General features: G+C 34.6%; 1 protein-coding gene and 2 long non-coding RNA genes across 7 annotated transcripts in view; 2 read left to right on the top strand and 1 right to left on the bottom strand.

Moving 5' to 3' along the window:
• LOC137496855 (uncharacterized) overlaps nt 1-13,740 on the top strand; it is a 132,892-nt gene that overhangs the window by 104,119 nt on the left and 15,033 nt on the right. The window lies entirely within an intron of this gene.
• Nucleotides 1-13,740, bottom strand: part of pax2b (paired box 2b) — a 75,365-nt gene that overhangs the window by 11,267 nt on the left and 50,358 nt on the right. For 2 of the 4 annotated variants that reach the window (NM_131640.1, XM_073917883.1), the window contains 1 exon segment: nt 13,504-13,618. In NM_131640.1, coding sequence (NP_571715.1) covers nt 13,504-13,618 — 115 coding nt within the window. 4 annotated transcript variants of the gene reach the window in all.
• LOC137496856 (uncharacterized) lies at nt 3,792-6,810 on the top strand. Of its 2 annotated transcripts, XR_011017492.2 has the most exons (7): nt 3,792-3,897; nt 4,002-4,109; nt 4,903-4,986; nt 5,107-5,161; nt 5,261-5,336; nt 5,411-5,587; nt 5,927-6,810. It is a non-coding gene; the product is annotated as an uncharacterized lncRNA (long non-coding RNA). The 2 variants fall into 2 exon arrangements; XR_012388235.1 differs by lacking the exon at nt 3,792-3,897 and having other exon boundaries at nt 4,873-4,986; nt 5,927-6,809.

Below are 13,740 nucleotides of genomic sequence, written 5' to 3' on the forward strand. Positions count from 1 at the left end.
TTCATCAGGGGTCGCCACAGTGGAATGAACCGCCAACTTATCCAGCATATGTTTTACACAGCGGATGCCCTTTTGATTGCAACACAATATTGGGAAACACCCATACACACTCATACAGTAATATGGGGGAATCCAGAACACCCGGAAGAAACCCACGCCAACACAGGGAGAGCATGCAAACTCACAAGAAACACCAACCCAGCCTAAACTCGAACTAGCGACCTTCTTGCTGTAAGGCCAAAGTGCTAACCACTGATCCCCTGTGTCGCCCTCAGTCTGTACTAACACTTTAAAGTAAGGTTGTATTAATTAATGTTAGTTAATGCATCGGGATGTTAATAATAAATGTTGAACTATGATTAATAAATGCAAGTATATTTCATAATTACACAACAGTGCTGTAAAAATACTGATTGACTTAAACTTTTAAGCTTAATCAAATTATTTGAACTTACGTTATGTTAAACTGACTTAAAACAGCTTGTGTAACTCATAAAAATAAGTTGGAACATGATTAACTTAATAAGTTACAATTAACTAAAAACATATGTTGTCATGACCTATTGATCAGATATTTTTTTTGTTAACTAACATTACTAATGAAACCTTATTGTAATTTAAAGTGTGAGCATTTTATTTACCTCACTGACAGATTATTGTGCATATTTTTAGGAAAAACTCCCTTCATTTTTATTTATTATTTATTTATTTTTTATTTATTTTTATTTTATTTATTTTTATTTAGAAAATTAAATATTTTTTACTAGTCTATAGAAAATGCTTTTCGGTTTGAGAATTTGTAGATATTTGGACTAGATATGAGGCAAAAGGTTAGACAATCATTTTTTACAGTGCTGTTTCTGCTGTGACAAAACATATTTATAAATATATTTAGTTTAATATTTAATTAAATATATTTAATTTATGCACTGCAAAAAAATGTGTTTCTTGCTTAGATTTATTACTTGTTTCTAGTCTAAATATTTAAAAATTTCTTATATCAAGAAGCATTTTCTAGACAAGCAAAACATATCGTCTCGTTTTGAGAAATAATATGCCAATAATAAGTGAGTTTTTCCTTAAAACAAGCAAAATAATCTGCCAATGGGGTAAGCAATATAATCTTGATTTTTTTTCTTTTGATGTAAGATTATTTTGCTTATAGATATATGCAAATTTGTATATTTCTCTGGCTCTGAATGGCCACAGTCCTCCACTGCACATTGGTCTGGCATTCATTTCAATGGAGTGCTACCCTGTACTAACATGGCGGCTCTATTGACACATTCCTTCCAATAGACAACAACATGGCAGGCGACATCTAATGTAAATATCTATGTGTAACTCTAAGCGAGGGCGAGGCAGTGGCGCAGTAGGTAGGTCGCTGGTTCCAACCTCGGCTCAGTTGGCGTTTCTGTGTGGAGTTTGCACGTTCTCCCTGCCTTCGCGTGGGTTTCCTCCGGGTGCTCCGGTTTCCCCCACAGTCCAAACACATGCGGTACAGGTGAATTGGATAGGCTAAATTGTCTGTAGTGTATGAGTGTGTGTGTGAATGTGTGTGTGGATGTTTCCCAGAGATGGGTTGCGGCTGGAAGGGCATCCGCTGCATAAAAACTTGCTGGATAAGTTGGCGGTTCACTCCGCTGTGGCGACCCCGGATTAATAAAGAGACTAAGCCGACAAGAAAATGATAATGAATGAACTCTAAGCAGTACTTCCAGGTTTCTTCCCACCGCAGCCTCGTTTTCGCTCTTAATAATGGCAGCTGCATGAAATCAGTCTATTGCAATGTAAAGCCTTAACCAGGTTAATTAGGGTAATTAGGCAAGTCATTGCATAACAGAGGTTTGTTCTGTAAACAATAAAAATGATAAGGGGGCTAATATTATTGACCATAAAATGGTTAAAAAAAACAGCTTTTATTCTTGCCGAAGTAAAATTAATAAGACTTTCTCCTGCAGAAAAAAAATACTATAGGAAATACTGTGAAAAACGTCTTGCTCTGTTAAACATCACTTGGGAAATATTTGAAAAAGAAAACAAACCACAAATGGGTGAATAATTTCTGAATGACTTTACTGTATATATTTTTTTATAAATTGCATGACCAGAACAAACGCATGTTACCTGCCTCAATAATCCGTCAACATGCAAGAAACACCCATCACCTATTCAATTTGTCCAAAGCGCTGTACTGAAAACCAGGGTGACCTTAGGATTATCTCAAATAAGCGGAAGGCTGGAGTGCAAACACTTGCTTCAACATGTCTGTATTACATTGTCCACGACAGGGACACCTTAATGTTCCGACAGTGAGGCTACGGGAAACGTTTGACCTCTATTTTCTACATTCAGAATGCAGCAATTTATCACAAGCCAAAAAAACACGGCACCCTAATTAATTACAACTAAGCAAAGGATGTTTGGAGAGCCAAATTGCCCTAATTCCCTGGATGCACGGTGAAAGTCGTTTGTTATCAAATGTGTGCTCAAAGGTTAGTTCGCTTTTTTTTTGTGTGTGTGAAGATGGAATAAGCATTAATTTGTGTGACTAGAAGCGTGGTGCCCTCAGGTGCAGACATGGAGAGAGAAACTATTGCTTACTTTAAGGTTACAAATTATTGCATGTTCCATCACACTCCAAAAAGTTCAGCAGAGCTTTTTCATAAGTAGTGCTGGATCAGTATATTGTACGTATACATGTATATACACACACACATATATATATACATGTATATCACAGCCATGTCACCCTGCAGCCCATGACCGGTTACTCACTGAAGCTAAGCCGGGCCGAGCCTGGTCAGTACCTGGATGGGAGACCACTAGGGAACACTAGGTTGCTGTTGGAAGTGGTGTTAGTGAGGCCAGCAGGGGGCGCTCAACCTGTGGTCTGTGTGTGTCCTAATGCCCCAGTAAAAGTGAAGGGGACACTACACTGTCAGTGAGCGCCGTCTTTCGGATGAGACGTTAAACCGAGGTCCTGACTCTCTGTGGTCATTAAAAAAATCCCATGGCACTTCTCGTGAAAGAGCAGAGGAGTAACCCCGGTGTCCTGGCCAAAGTCCCTCTATAGGCCCTTACGATCATGGCCTCCCAATCATCCCCATCCACCGAATTGGCTCTATCACTGTCTCTCCACTCCACCAATAGCTGCACTCTCAGAAAAAAAGGTACAATGAGGGTACAATTTTGTTCCTAGAGGGAACAAAATATAAAATTGTACCTTTAAAGGTCCCATATTGGTCCTTAGGGTACAATTTTGTACCCAAATGGGATATAAAGGTACAAATGTCCAGATTTAGGTTTGAAAGGTACATTTTTGTACCTTTTATAGCACATTTGGATACAAAATTGTACTGTAAAGGACCAATTTGGCACCTTTAAAGGTACAATTATATATTTTGCTTCCCTATAGGAACAAAATTGTACCCTCAGCTCATGATAAGATCAAGACACTATATAACACTAATTTAAATGTATTAATACTAAACATTAATACTAAAATACATAATTTAAAAATATAATTAATAAATAAATTGATTGAATTAAATATTTTAATAATGAATTTTTTTTCATGTATTTAAATTACATTTTTTCTCAAAAATGTTAATAATTTAATTTATAATTGAATGTAATTTTAATCATTAAAAACGTAAATATTGGTCTTTGCTTACTGTTTAAGACCCTATAGTTTATGGGATGTAGAATAAGAACCATGCAGAGTGACAGCATCTTCATCCAGGTGGTGATGTTGCTGTCTCTTTAAGAATTTGGCTTGTTGAGACGTTATAGTAGTGTTTGTTACTGAGGCGGTCGGTCGAGTATGCTGGCTGTTTACACAGAACTTCGCACGCTTTTCAAAGAAAAGTCTATTTTGGAGTCCACACTTTTCAGGTAAGAATGTATTAAAGATATATTTTCAGTCTCATTTTTACATGTGAAGCCGTGTTCTGTTGATTTTGTCTGACTCTCGGGTCTTGGCTTTCCCCCGCTTTAAGTGCTCCGGGCTGGCCTGCAGGATGGAGTTTGCTAAGATGTCTGCAGCTTATTAAAGAAGTTAATACAATGTGATATCGAAGTCACCGAGGGACATAACGTTATAGACGGTGAGTACTATATGCTGTTAGTTTTCTCGGTGTAAAAGTTCCCTTTATCGCCTACGTTACGTATTCGCGCCTTATATCTTACGTTACTGCTTTATTAATAAGTGTTGCCACGGCGGAATATAATCGCAACCCAAATAGCAAAATACACTCGGGCCAGTTGCGGCGGCAGAAGCGAGCCGACGCTGCCGTATCCGTGCACCGGATTCGGGCCGTGAGTAATGTGCGGTGTGGCCCGAAGCTCGCGCGACTAAAGTCTTCACATACCTTGATATAAAACCTTTTGTTATTAATACTGGAAATTTGTAATTATCGATAATGTTTTATATTTTGAGGTCATTTTTCTAGCCACGGTTGACCGCTGAAATGTAATTTTAGACGGTTAAGTTATATAAGTTACACCGCCATTTTGTGAAGAAAAATCACAATTTTGTCACCGACAAAGCGACTGATTATGTAAACGTGGCTATTTACAAACGTGGCGTACATATCTTCGTTTCAGTGTCTAAGTTACATTAATGTTGAGGAGTGTCCACAAACTCTCATGTCCAGAATGGTTGGTGCTTTACTATCGTTTAACGTTATACTTATGTTAATGTAGAGTTATTAACATACCATGTTGTATAAATCGACGTTTTAAGTTATACTTTGTTCTTTAATGTAATAAGTTGTCTCATCTGTTCTACAACTGGTACCTTGAGCTATTTTACCTATTTTATTAATATCTCAAAATAAATAGTTATTGCTTTATCTTATTGCTTTCCAGAAGTTTTTGAAGTTTCCAATTGTCTTTCAGGACAAGATTGAACAACAGAATGCAGTCTAACAGCATCAGACCAATGAAGGCATGTCATAAGAAAGCATGGCTCAGTTACAAGATGTAAGTATGTCTCATTATCTATACCATGGTTTTAATGGCTTACATACTATTTTAAATTTGTAGGTTTTTACTTACAAACAACAATAAATGTACACCCACGTGTTTAAAATTATTTTCTAGGTTTTCATCGAAAGATGAGAGATCAACTGAAGAATGCTATGGACCTGACTCTAAGGTACTCTTTCTAAATTTTCTCCACTTGATTAATATTATTAAATTCTAGCTTTGGATGGATTCATTCATATTTGTTTGTATGCCAAATCTTATGTTCCAGGAATTGATTTTACAGCAGCACTTCTCATGTTGCCAGCCTTGTTAAGCGAGACACTTCAACATTTCGTTGTGCTCCGGTGCGTATGTTGTTTTCTGTTTAGTATATGCTGTGATAAATGCATTTTATAATGCTTGATATTCTTTATATTAGGATGACGCAGTGGGTAGTGCTGTCACCTTACAGCAAGAAGGTCGCTGGTTCGAGCCTCGGCTGGGTCAGTTGGCATTTGTGTGAGGAGTTTGCATATTCTTCCAGTGTTCGTGAAGGTTTCCTCCAAGTGCTCCGGTTTCCCCACAAGTACAAAGACATGCGCTATAGCTGAATTTGGTAAGCTTATTTGTCTGTAGTGTATAAATGTGTGTGTGAATAAGTGTGTCTGGATGTGTCGTAATACTGGGTTGCAGCTAGAAGGGCATCTGCTGCATAAAACATATGCTGGATAAGTTGGTGGCTCATTCCACTGTGGCAACCCCAGATTAATAAAGGGACTAAGCCGAAAAGAAATTGAATGAATGAATGAAATTTATATTAGTCTTTTAATCTGTGATACTTTTTTTTTTTTTAATCAGTGAATATTAATTATTTCACTTTCTATGCATGTTGATTTTCTCTTCATCAGTGATAGAGTGACTGATATTAATGTAATTATTGCTTTGTCATTTACAGTGAATCATCTTCACCACATCCAACAGTTCAAGTACAGGAGGAGGCCCCCCCGACTGGACAACTGTGTTAACAAGACGAGTCACGGCAGTCTTCAGAGTTGATGGGATTGCGATTGGCCGGGCTGATGATGTGGACAAATATACATTTTTGACATATCCATCTTATTAGAAGAACACCTTGATGTTTCTGCTGTGGAATGTTTTGAATGAACGGTGGACGGTGACAAGCCTCGATCTACTCCAGTTACCAGAGTGATCAACCTTGTTTTTTGTTTCTCTACATGCTCTTGGGATAATCACAATCATCAAGTTAATCCAGCACACTGCTATCATTCATGCATAAAGCAAATTTTTTAAATAACTTGTGGTCCTAATGACTATCAAAGAACATTTTCCAGTTATGAGTGCTTTACATGTCATGTTTATCAAAAGCATAAACACATATTGTGTTACAACAAATTACAACTCCACTAAAAGAGTAATCTACTGATGTTGAGGAAGAGGCTACTGATGTATTTGGTTTTCTGCACTGTTGAAGCAATTTATAGAGAAAGTTTGCCTTCATTCTGAAATTTAGAGAAAATGTTGATGACAAATTATTTATTATGACCGAGTATTCTGACTAAAGACAAATACTTTGGACTTTATAAAGTGCAATACTTGATGTAGCCTGTGTAATGTGTTTATAAATCTTAAACAGTATTCTTGTGGTCTTTGTATTAAGTGTAGATTATTTAGTTTTTATTTGTTATCTAAAATGTTCTTTTTACTGTTTTACATGTCTGCTTTATACTTGCTGTGTAATTTTATTTCTTGACACATTCAGTTGTGAGTTGTAATGAAATATTTCTACATTAATAAATAAAAATGTACATCTGTGAACCAAAATATTTTATTTATTTATTTATTTGTGCATGCAGTCACCAAAGGATCAAAATGCCTGGGTCAGTACCCTGAAAATACTATATAATATAAAAAGGTACATTTTTGTACCTTCAGTGTCTAGGGTACAAAATTGTCCCTTAAAGGGTACAAATGTAGAAGGTACAATTTTGTACCTTTAAATAGAGGTACAAATTTGTACCCTTAAGGGTACCACCCCAGTGACGGGCCATTTGTACCCTAAAAGGTACAATTTTGTACCTTTTTTTCTGAGAGTGTGGTGTGTGGTGAGCGCACTGGCGCCGTTGTCCTGTGGCAGCCATCACATCATCCAAGTGGATGCTGCACACTGGTGGTGGTGTGGAGAGACCCCCCTCATGATTGTAAAGCGCTTTGGGTGTATGGCCCTACACAATAAATGCGCTATATAAATACACATTACATTACAACTCAGGTGGCATGGTGGCTCAGTGGTTAGCACTGTCACCTCACAGCAAAAAGGTTGCTGGGTCGAGTCCCAGCTGGGTCAGGTGGCATTTCTGTGTGGAGTTTGCATGTTCTGGTGTAAGTTATGAGTTTTTAGAGGACAACTTAATTGTTTTATGTTCAATACACTTAAATTTGTAAAAACTATTAAGTTAACTTAATCAGTTGTGTGGAATCCAGCATTTCTTACTGTGTATATTAAAAAAAAAAGTATGTAGAATGCAAGAATACAAAGAGTATCAGTGCATTTTAAACAATTGTCAAAAAAAAATAACAATAGTAAATAATAAATAAATGAAATTAATAATTAAATAATTAAATAAATAAAAACTAATAAATGAATGAATAAATGAATAAATAAATAAATAAATAAATGCAACAATATATCCCACCCCCCACCCATCCATCTATGATATAATTGACCCAAATTTTGTCAAAACATTTCTCATTTTGATGTTACATAAAGATAGCTGCAGTGGTTAATAGTAATAATAAATAAAAACAATAATGTCCAGAAATGATGCATAAATATTTACATTTAAAAATGTGATAAAATATTAAAATAAAACAACGACAAAAACAGCAACAACAACAGCAAAAAAAAAAAAAAACTAGCAAAAAGTTGTTTATGTTTGACTTAAATTAAAGTGTAAATAAAGAATGCTAAAGTTATTAAAGTGTAAAATGTATACTCTAGTTTTGGTTTGAGCAGTAAATGTTAATCTATTCCTGACTGATTATATTTTGTGTTAAAAGAAAAAAACATGCTATCTTCCGGCTGAGATCCAGTGTGCAGATGAATAGTTTCCTTAACGGAAAAGAAACACAGATTACACTCATCCTTAAAATGTTTTCCAAGCCCAATTAAAATGCCCACAGTTATTGATCTTGTTGATTCTATGCATGAGAATTTGCATAATCTATTAAAAATGAATGATTCATGAAGCAGCCGGTGCCAGAGGAGATGAGGGTTCCTGCTGAACTGTGAATACCACACAGATACTTATCTCTTATGCTCTCTGCTTTAAAATACTTGAATGTTTTAAATATTTAAATGTCTAAAATATATTAAATCAATTAAATATCGAAATATATTAAGTGTGCAAATTTAAATTGATGATGGAAAACTAATTTTTTTTTCATTTTTTTAGACATATTTCTATTTATTTTTAGACAACGCAATAGCAATGTTTAATCGTCAGGAATAACCTTGATTGTTAAATGACTAAATTTTTATTTTCTATAAAGTATTTACAGAAGAAATGTTATCAGACTTTTTAGATAACATTAACATTAACATTATTAAATAAAATAAAATAATTGTAAATAATTATAAATAATAAAAATAAATAAATCCAGAAATCAAAAGAAACTTAGTTATTTTCTAATTATTTTAGAAATTAAAAAGTAATAGTTTTTTCTAATAGCTATGATTATTTATTTATATATATATATTCATTCATCCATTCATTTTATTGCTGGCTTAGTCCCTTTATTAATCAAGGGTCACCACAGCGGAATGAACCGCCAACGTATCCAGGATATGTTGAGAAACACACTGGGAAACACTCATTCACACACATACACTACGGACAATTGAGCCTTCCCAATACACCTGTACCGCATGTGTTTGGACTTGTGGGGGAAACCGGAGCACCCAGAGGAAACCCATGCCTACACGGGCAGAACATGCAAACTCCACACAAAAACAACAACTGACCCAGCCGAGGCTTGAACCAGCGACCTTCTTGCTGTGAGGCAATTGTGCTACCCACTGCGCCACCGTGCAGCCTGAAATGTTGTTTTGGATATGAAAAATCGCGATTAATTGTGTGATGGCACTAATAAACTAGTGAGTAAATGATGAGAGATTAACTGATGATCACGTTAATACCTGATTAATATAAACAACACAGAAACTGTGATGTAAAACTAGCTGGAAACACATAATCAGCCAACAAACCAACATTCTCTCTCTCTCTCTATGGCTTTCGGTATCCAGCCACACACACACACACACTCACACACTCACACACAGAGTAATGGGCGTAATGTCTTCAGCATAATTATGTGAATTTTAATAAAAGCGCTGTGTATTTATCTTTGACCTGAAGACGATCGTAAAACTGTCAGTAAACTTCACACATTTCACATTAACAACTGGCACAACAAGCACACTACGTTTTAATTAACTGTCCCATCATTTATTATTAACAAGAGCGAGACAGCGAGAGAGAGAGAGAGAAACAAATGCTCCACGTTCCCTGTCTGCCGTGAGCAAATGATGAATTTGTTTATGTAAATGTTCATATTTGACATTATTTTGAAGCTCAGCTCTGCAGTTAAACAACAAACGTCCTCCGTCCAACAGCTCGTTAGCCTGAACTTTGTTTCATTAGGTTATAAGACCCCTGCATTAAAAGAAAATACAGATATTATAAAAGAACAAAGGGTTTTTAACCATTTTATAGTGTAGTGTATTAGATGGTATACAGTTTTAATCAGCATTACTACTCCTGATGAATTATTAGCCCCCCTCTTTATTTTTGCTCTAATTTGTGTTTATTGGAAATGGCAAACTTATTTGTAAACATAATAGTTTTAATAACTCATCTCTAATAACTGGTTTATTTATTCTTTGCCATGATGACAGCAAATAATATTAGACTAGATATTTTTCAAGACACTTCTATACAGCTTAAAGTGACATTTAAAGGCTTAACTAGGTTAATTAGGATAAAGTTAGGGTAATTAGGCAAGTTATTGTATAAGATTGGTTTTTTCTGTAGACTATTCAAAACTAACATAGCTCAAAGGGGCTACTATTATTAACCTTAAAATGTAAAAAAATCAGTAAATAAAAACAGCTTTTATTGTAGCTGAAATAAAACAAATCATACTTTCTCCAGAAGAAAAAATATTATAGAAAATTCTGTGAAAAAATGCTGAATCTGTAAACATCATTTGGGAAATATTTGAAGAAGAAATCAAAATTGACAGGAGGGCGAATAATCTTGACCTAAGCTTTATATTGTAATATTTACACCTCCTTGTTAATGCTCTAGCATACTAAAGTATTAGCTAGTGTACTGAAAACCATATAGTATACTTTAGTTTTACAACAGCAAACTGTGGTTTATTGTAGTATAATAATAATAATAATAATAATAATAATAATAATAATAATAATAAAATTAATAATAATAATAATAATAATAATAATAATAATAATAATAATAATAATAATAATAATGCTAATAATAATAATAATAATAGTAGTATTAATAATAATAATAATAATAATAATAATAATGATAACAACAACAACAACAATAATAATAATAAAAATAATAATACTGATAATAATAACAACAACTACAACAACAACAATAATAAGAATAATAATAATAACAATAATTCCTCACATTTATAAAGCACTTTTCTAGACACTCAAAGCGCTTTATGAATCTCTTCCACCACAAGTGTGCAGTATCCACCTATATGACACAACAGCAGCCATATTGCACCAGACCGCACACCACACACCAGCTCATTGGTGGAAAGAAGACGTGATGAAGCCAATTATCATATAGGGATGGTTAGGAGGTCATGATGGACAAAGGCCAGTGGTCAAATTTGGCCAGGATGCAGGGGTTAAACCCCTACTATTATTAAAATGACATCCTGGGATTTTTTACGACCGCAGAGAGTCAAAATATACCCTATAATTGAAGAAAACCACAGTATTAGGTTATTTGTTTGTATTGCTATAGTTATTGTGTTACCGTAGCAACTGTAGAATCACCCCAACAGATTAATTCAAGTATAGTATGGTTCAAAAACCCTTTCACACATACAGACCTTTCCGGAAAATTGCCGATAATGTGTATGTGTGAACAGGCCCTTTTTGAAAATACTGGTAAATTTGTTCTGGCTATTTTACGGGAAGAGAAGTTGTAACATTACTGGTAATTTGCTGGAATGCTGCGCTGTGTGAATGCAGAAGGAAGATTGCCGGAAAGACCGCGTGCACGTCTAGAACGTCCTGACGTAAGACGTTTACTCTAGCCAATCAGAACAGTCAGACGCATTTACGTCTGCGCGGTTTATGAGAATAAAAGCTTTTGAATATTTTTCCAGACACCTTTTAGCTGCTAGATGTTAGTCAGATAACATTTATATGTTCCTTCTTAATGCCAACTGTGTAAATAATTATCGATAAGATGCTCATGATAAGCCGTTGTTGGTTTACCTTCAAGCTCTGTTTTCTTCAGTTGCTTGACGTGTCGCGTGTGCCCGTGAAGCAGTCAGTGAGCGCCAGCACACACACATCATTTACATCTCGACATGCGAAAGTGTTTCTCTATATGTTTCATCGAAGTTGTTCACAATACTGATCCATCCACACAGTCTGTAATGTCGTCAAATGTTTACAAACACAAGCTCAGCCGTTTAGAGCTCATTTCTGGTTAATTATGTTAGAATATACCGGTATTTTGGAAAGGATGTGTGAACGGTCTTTTCCGGAAAAATTCCATAACGTCCTCGCCTGTGTGAACAGCGCTTTTTTGAATTTACTGGCAAAGTTGTTCCAGAAATTTTCCTGACATTTACCAGTATCACTGTGTGAAAGGGGCTAATGTCTGCGTCCGAAACCACGTACTCGTCAGGTACTGCATCCACCATTTTGTCATGGTCATGATCTATCCGCATAAATTGCGTCACTTCTATCCCATTCATATATCCTTTCGCAGGGCATCATAGGATAGCGCAGCGTGCATGGTATGCACACTTCAGAATCTCGCCGGAAGTTATAAGTCATCCGGGTATTTCTCGCATACTGATTTTAAAATTCTGTGAATTCAGACACTACTCGGCTTGTATACTGATTTTAGTGTACAACATAGTATGGAAGTATGCAGTTTCAGATGCAAGTAATATTTACTGTAGGTTACTGTAGTATTTTTTAATGTGGGATCACAATATCAATGCACAGGAGAGTTTGAACACTGCAGATCCTTTAATTAATGCAGAACACAAAGCACTTTCTGAATCCACTTAAACAAAGCATTTTCAGTGCGGTATTATAATTTAATATAATAAGATTTGAGCAAACTTAATTAGGCTGAGAAAAGCTTAACATATGACAGTAGCCTAAATTAATTACTGAATCTATTTTCAAACACAAGCACAAGTCACTATTATAAAACATAGCAAGTAACATATCTAAAAAAAAACATGATTTATTTTTATGATTGATATTGTCCATGCAAAAAAAATAAAAATTAAAAAAAAAAAAACTATGTAAAGTTCCTGTTTATGGTGCACTTTCCATTTATTTTACATTTATTTCATTAAAATGTTACCTTATGCTTTTTGCAACTGTTTATCAATATGCTGGCAAAACTTTGAGTTTCAAACTAAAATCTTTTTTACTTCTCAAAGAAAATAAAAAATAAAAATAAAGGGAACACTTGGAGTTACATTGTGTTTTTTAAGTGTTCCCTTATATATTTATTTATTTAGATTTATTTGTAATTTTTAAATGTATTTTTATTTTTAATTCATTTTTTGTTTATTTATATATTATTTCATTTATTTAATTTATTTATTTATTTATTAATTCATTTATTTTTATTCATTTTTTTTATTATTCTATTTATTTACCCATTATGGAAGGTTTTAGTTCAAAACTCAAAGTATTGCCAGCATATTCATAAACATTTACAAGAAGCATAAGGTAACATTTTAATGATAATTAAAATATTTTTATTATTTTGATAATTTAAAAATAATATTTTCATGTGAAATGCAGCAGTATATGCAATAATCTTATTTACTAGTATTACTTGTGTATACATTCTTAGACCATGTATACACAAACATGGCTGAAGCTTCTTTTTTTTTTACTGCATTTCGTTGCATTGTACTTGTACATCTCTAATGACAATAAAACTAAATCTAATCTACTATTTTAAAAAATAATGCTTTGTAAAAAATAATGCTTTGCAGTGTAGGCAGGAAGTCATTTAAAAGGTTGAGGATTACATTACATTACTACATATAATCCTCACACTATTTAGCATTTGATCTCAGTTTTACGTATATGTCTACTTTTAATGCATTTAGTTATGGGTGAGCTGGAGGTTTCTTTTCTTCATAACTAGTTATCCCTGATTGTGAAGGGTTAAAGGGTTCAGGTGGTCTTACCTACAGGGTAGCTCTGTGACACACTGGCGCCGAGGTCAGAGGCCGCGCTGGACGATAAACTGGGTTTGACTTCATCCAGGCCTGTGTTTAATGCAGGGAGACTGTATTCACTCGCCTGAAGACCAACAAGAGCAACATCACCTCAGAATACATCATTACAGTAGGCAGTAGTCTTTAGCATGCATCTTTCCAACACTTTCCTCTGGGATTTGATGTCTTTTTTTTCTTTCAAATCAA

Source organism: Danio rerio, chromosome 12, assembly GCF_049306965.1.
Source record: "Danio rerio strain Tuebingen ecotype United States chromosome 12, GRCz12tu, whole genome shotgun sequence".
Taxonomy (NCBI): Eukaryota; Metazoa; Chordata; class Actinopteri; order Cypriniformes; family Danionidae; genus Danio; species Danio rerio.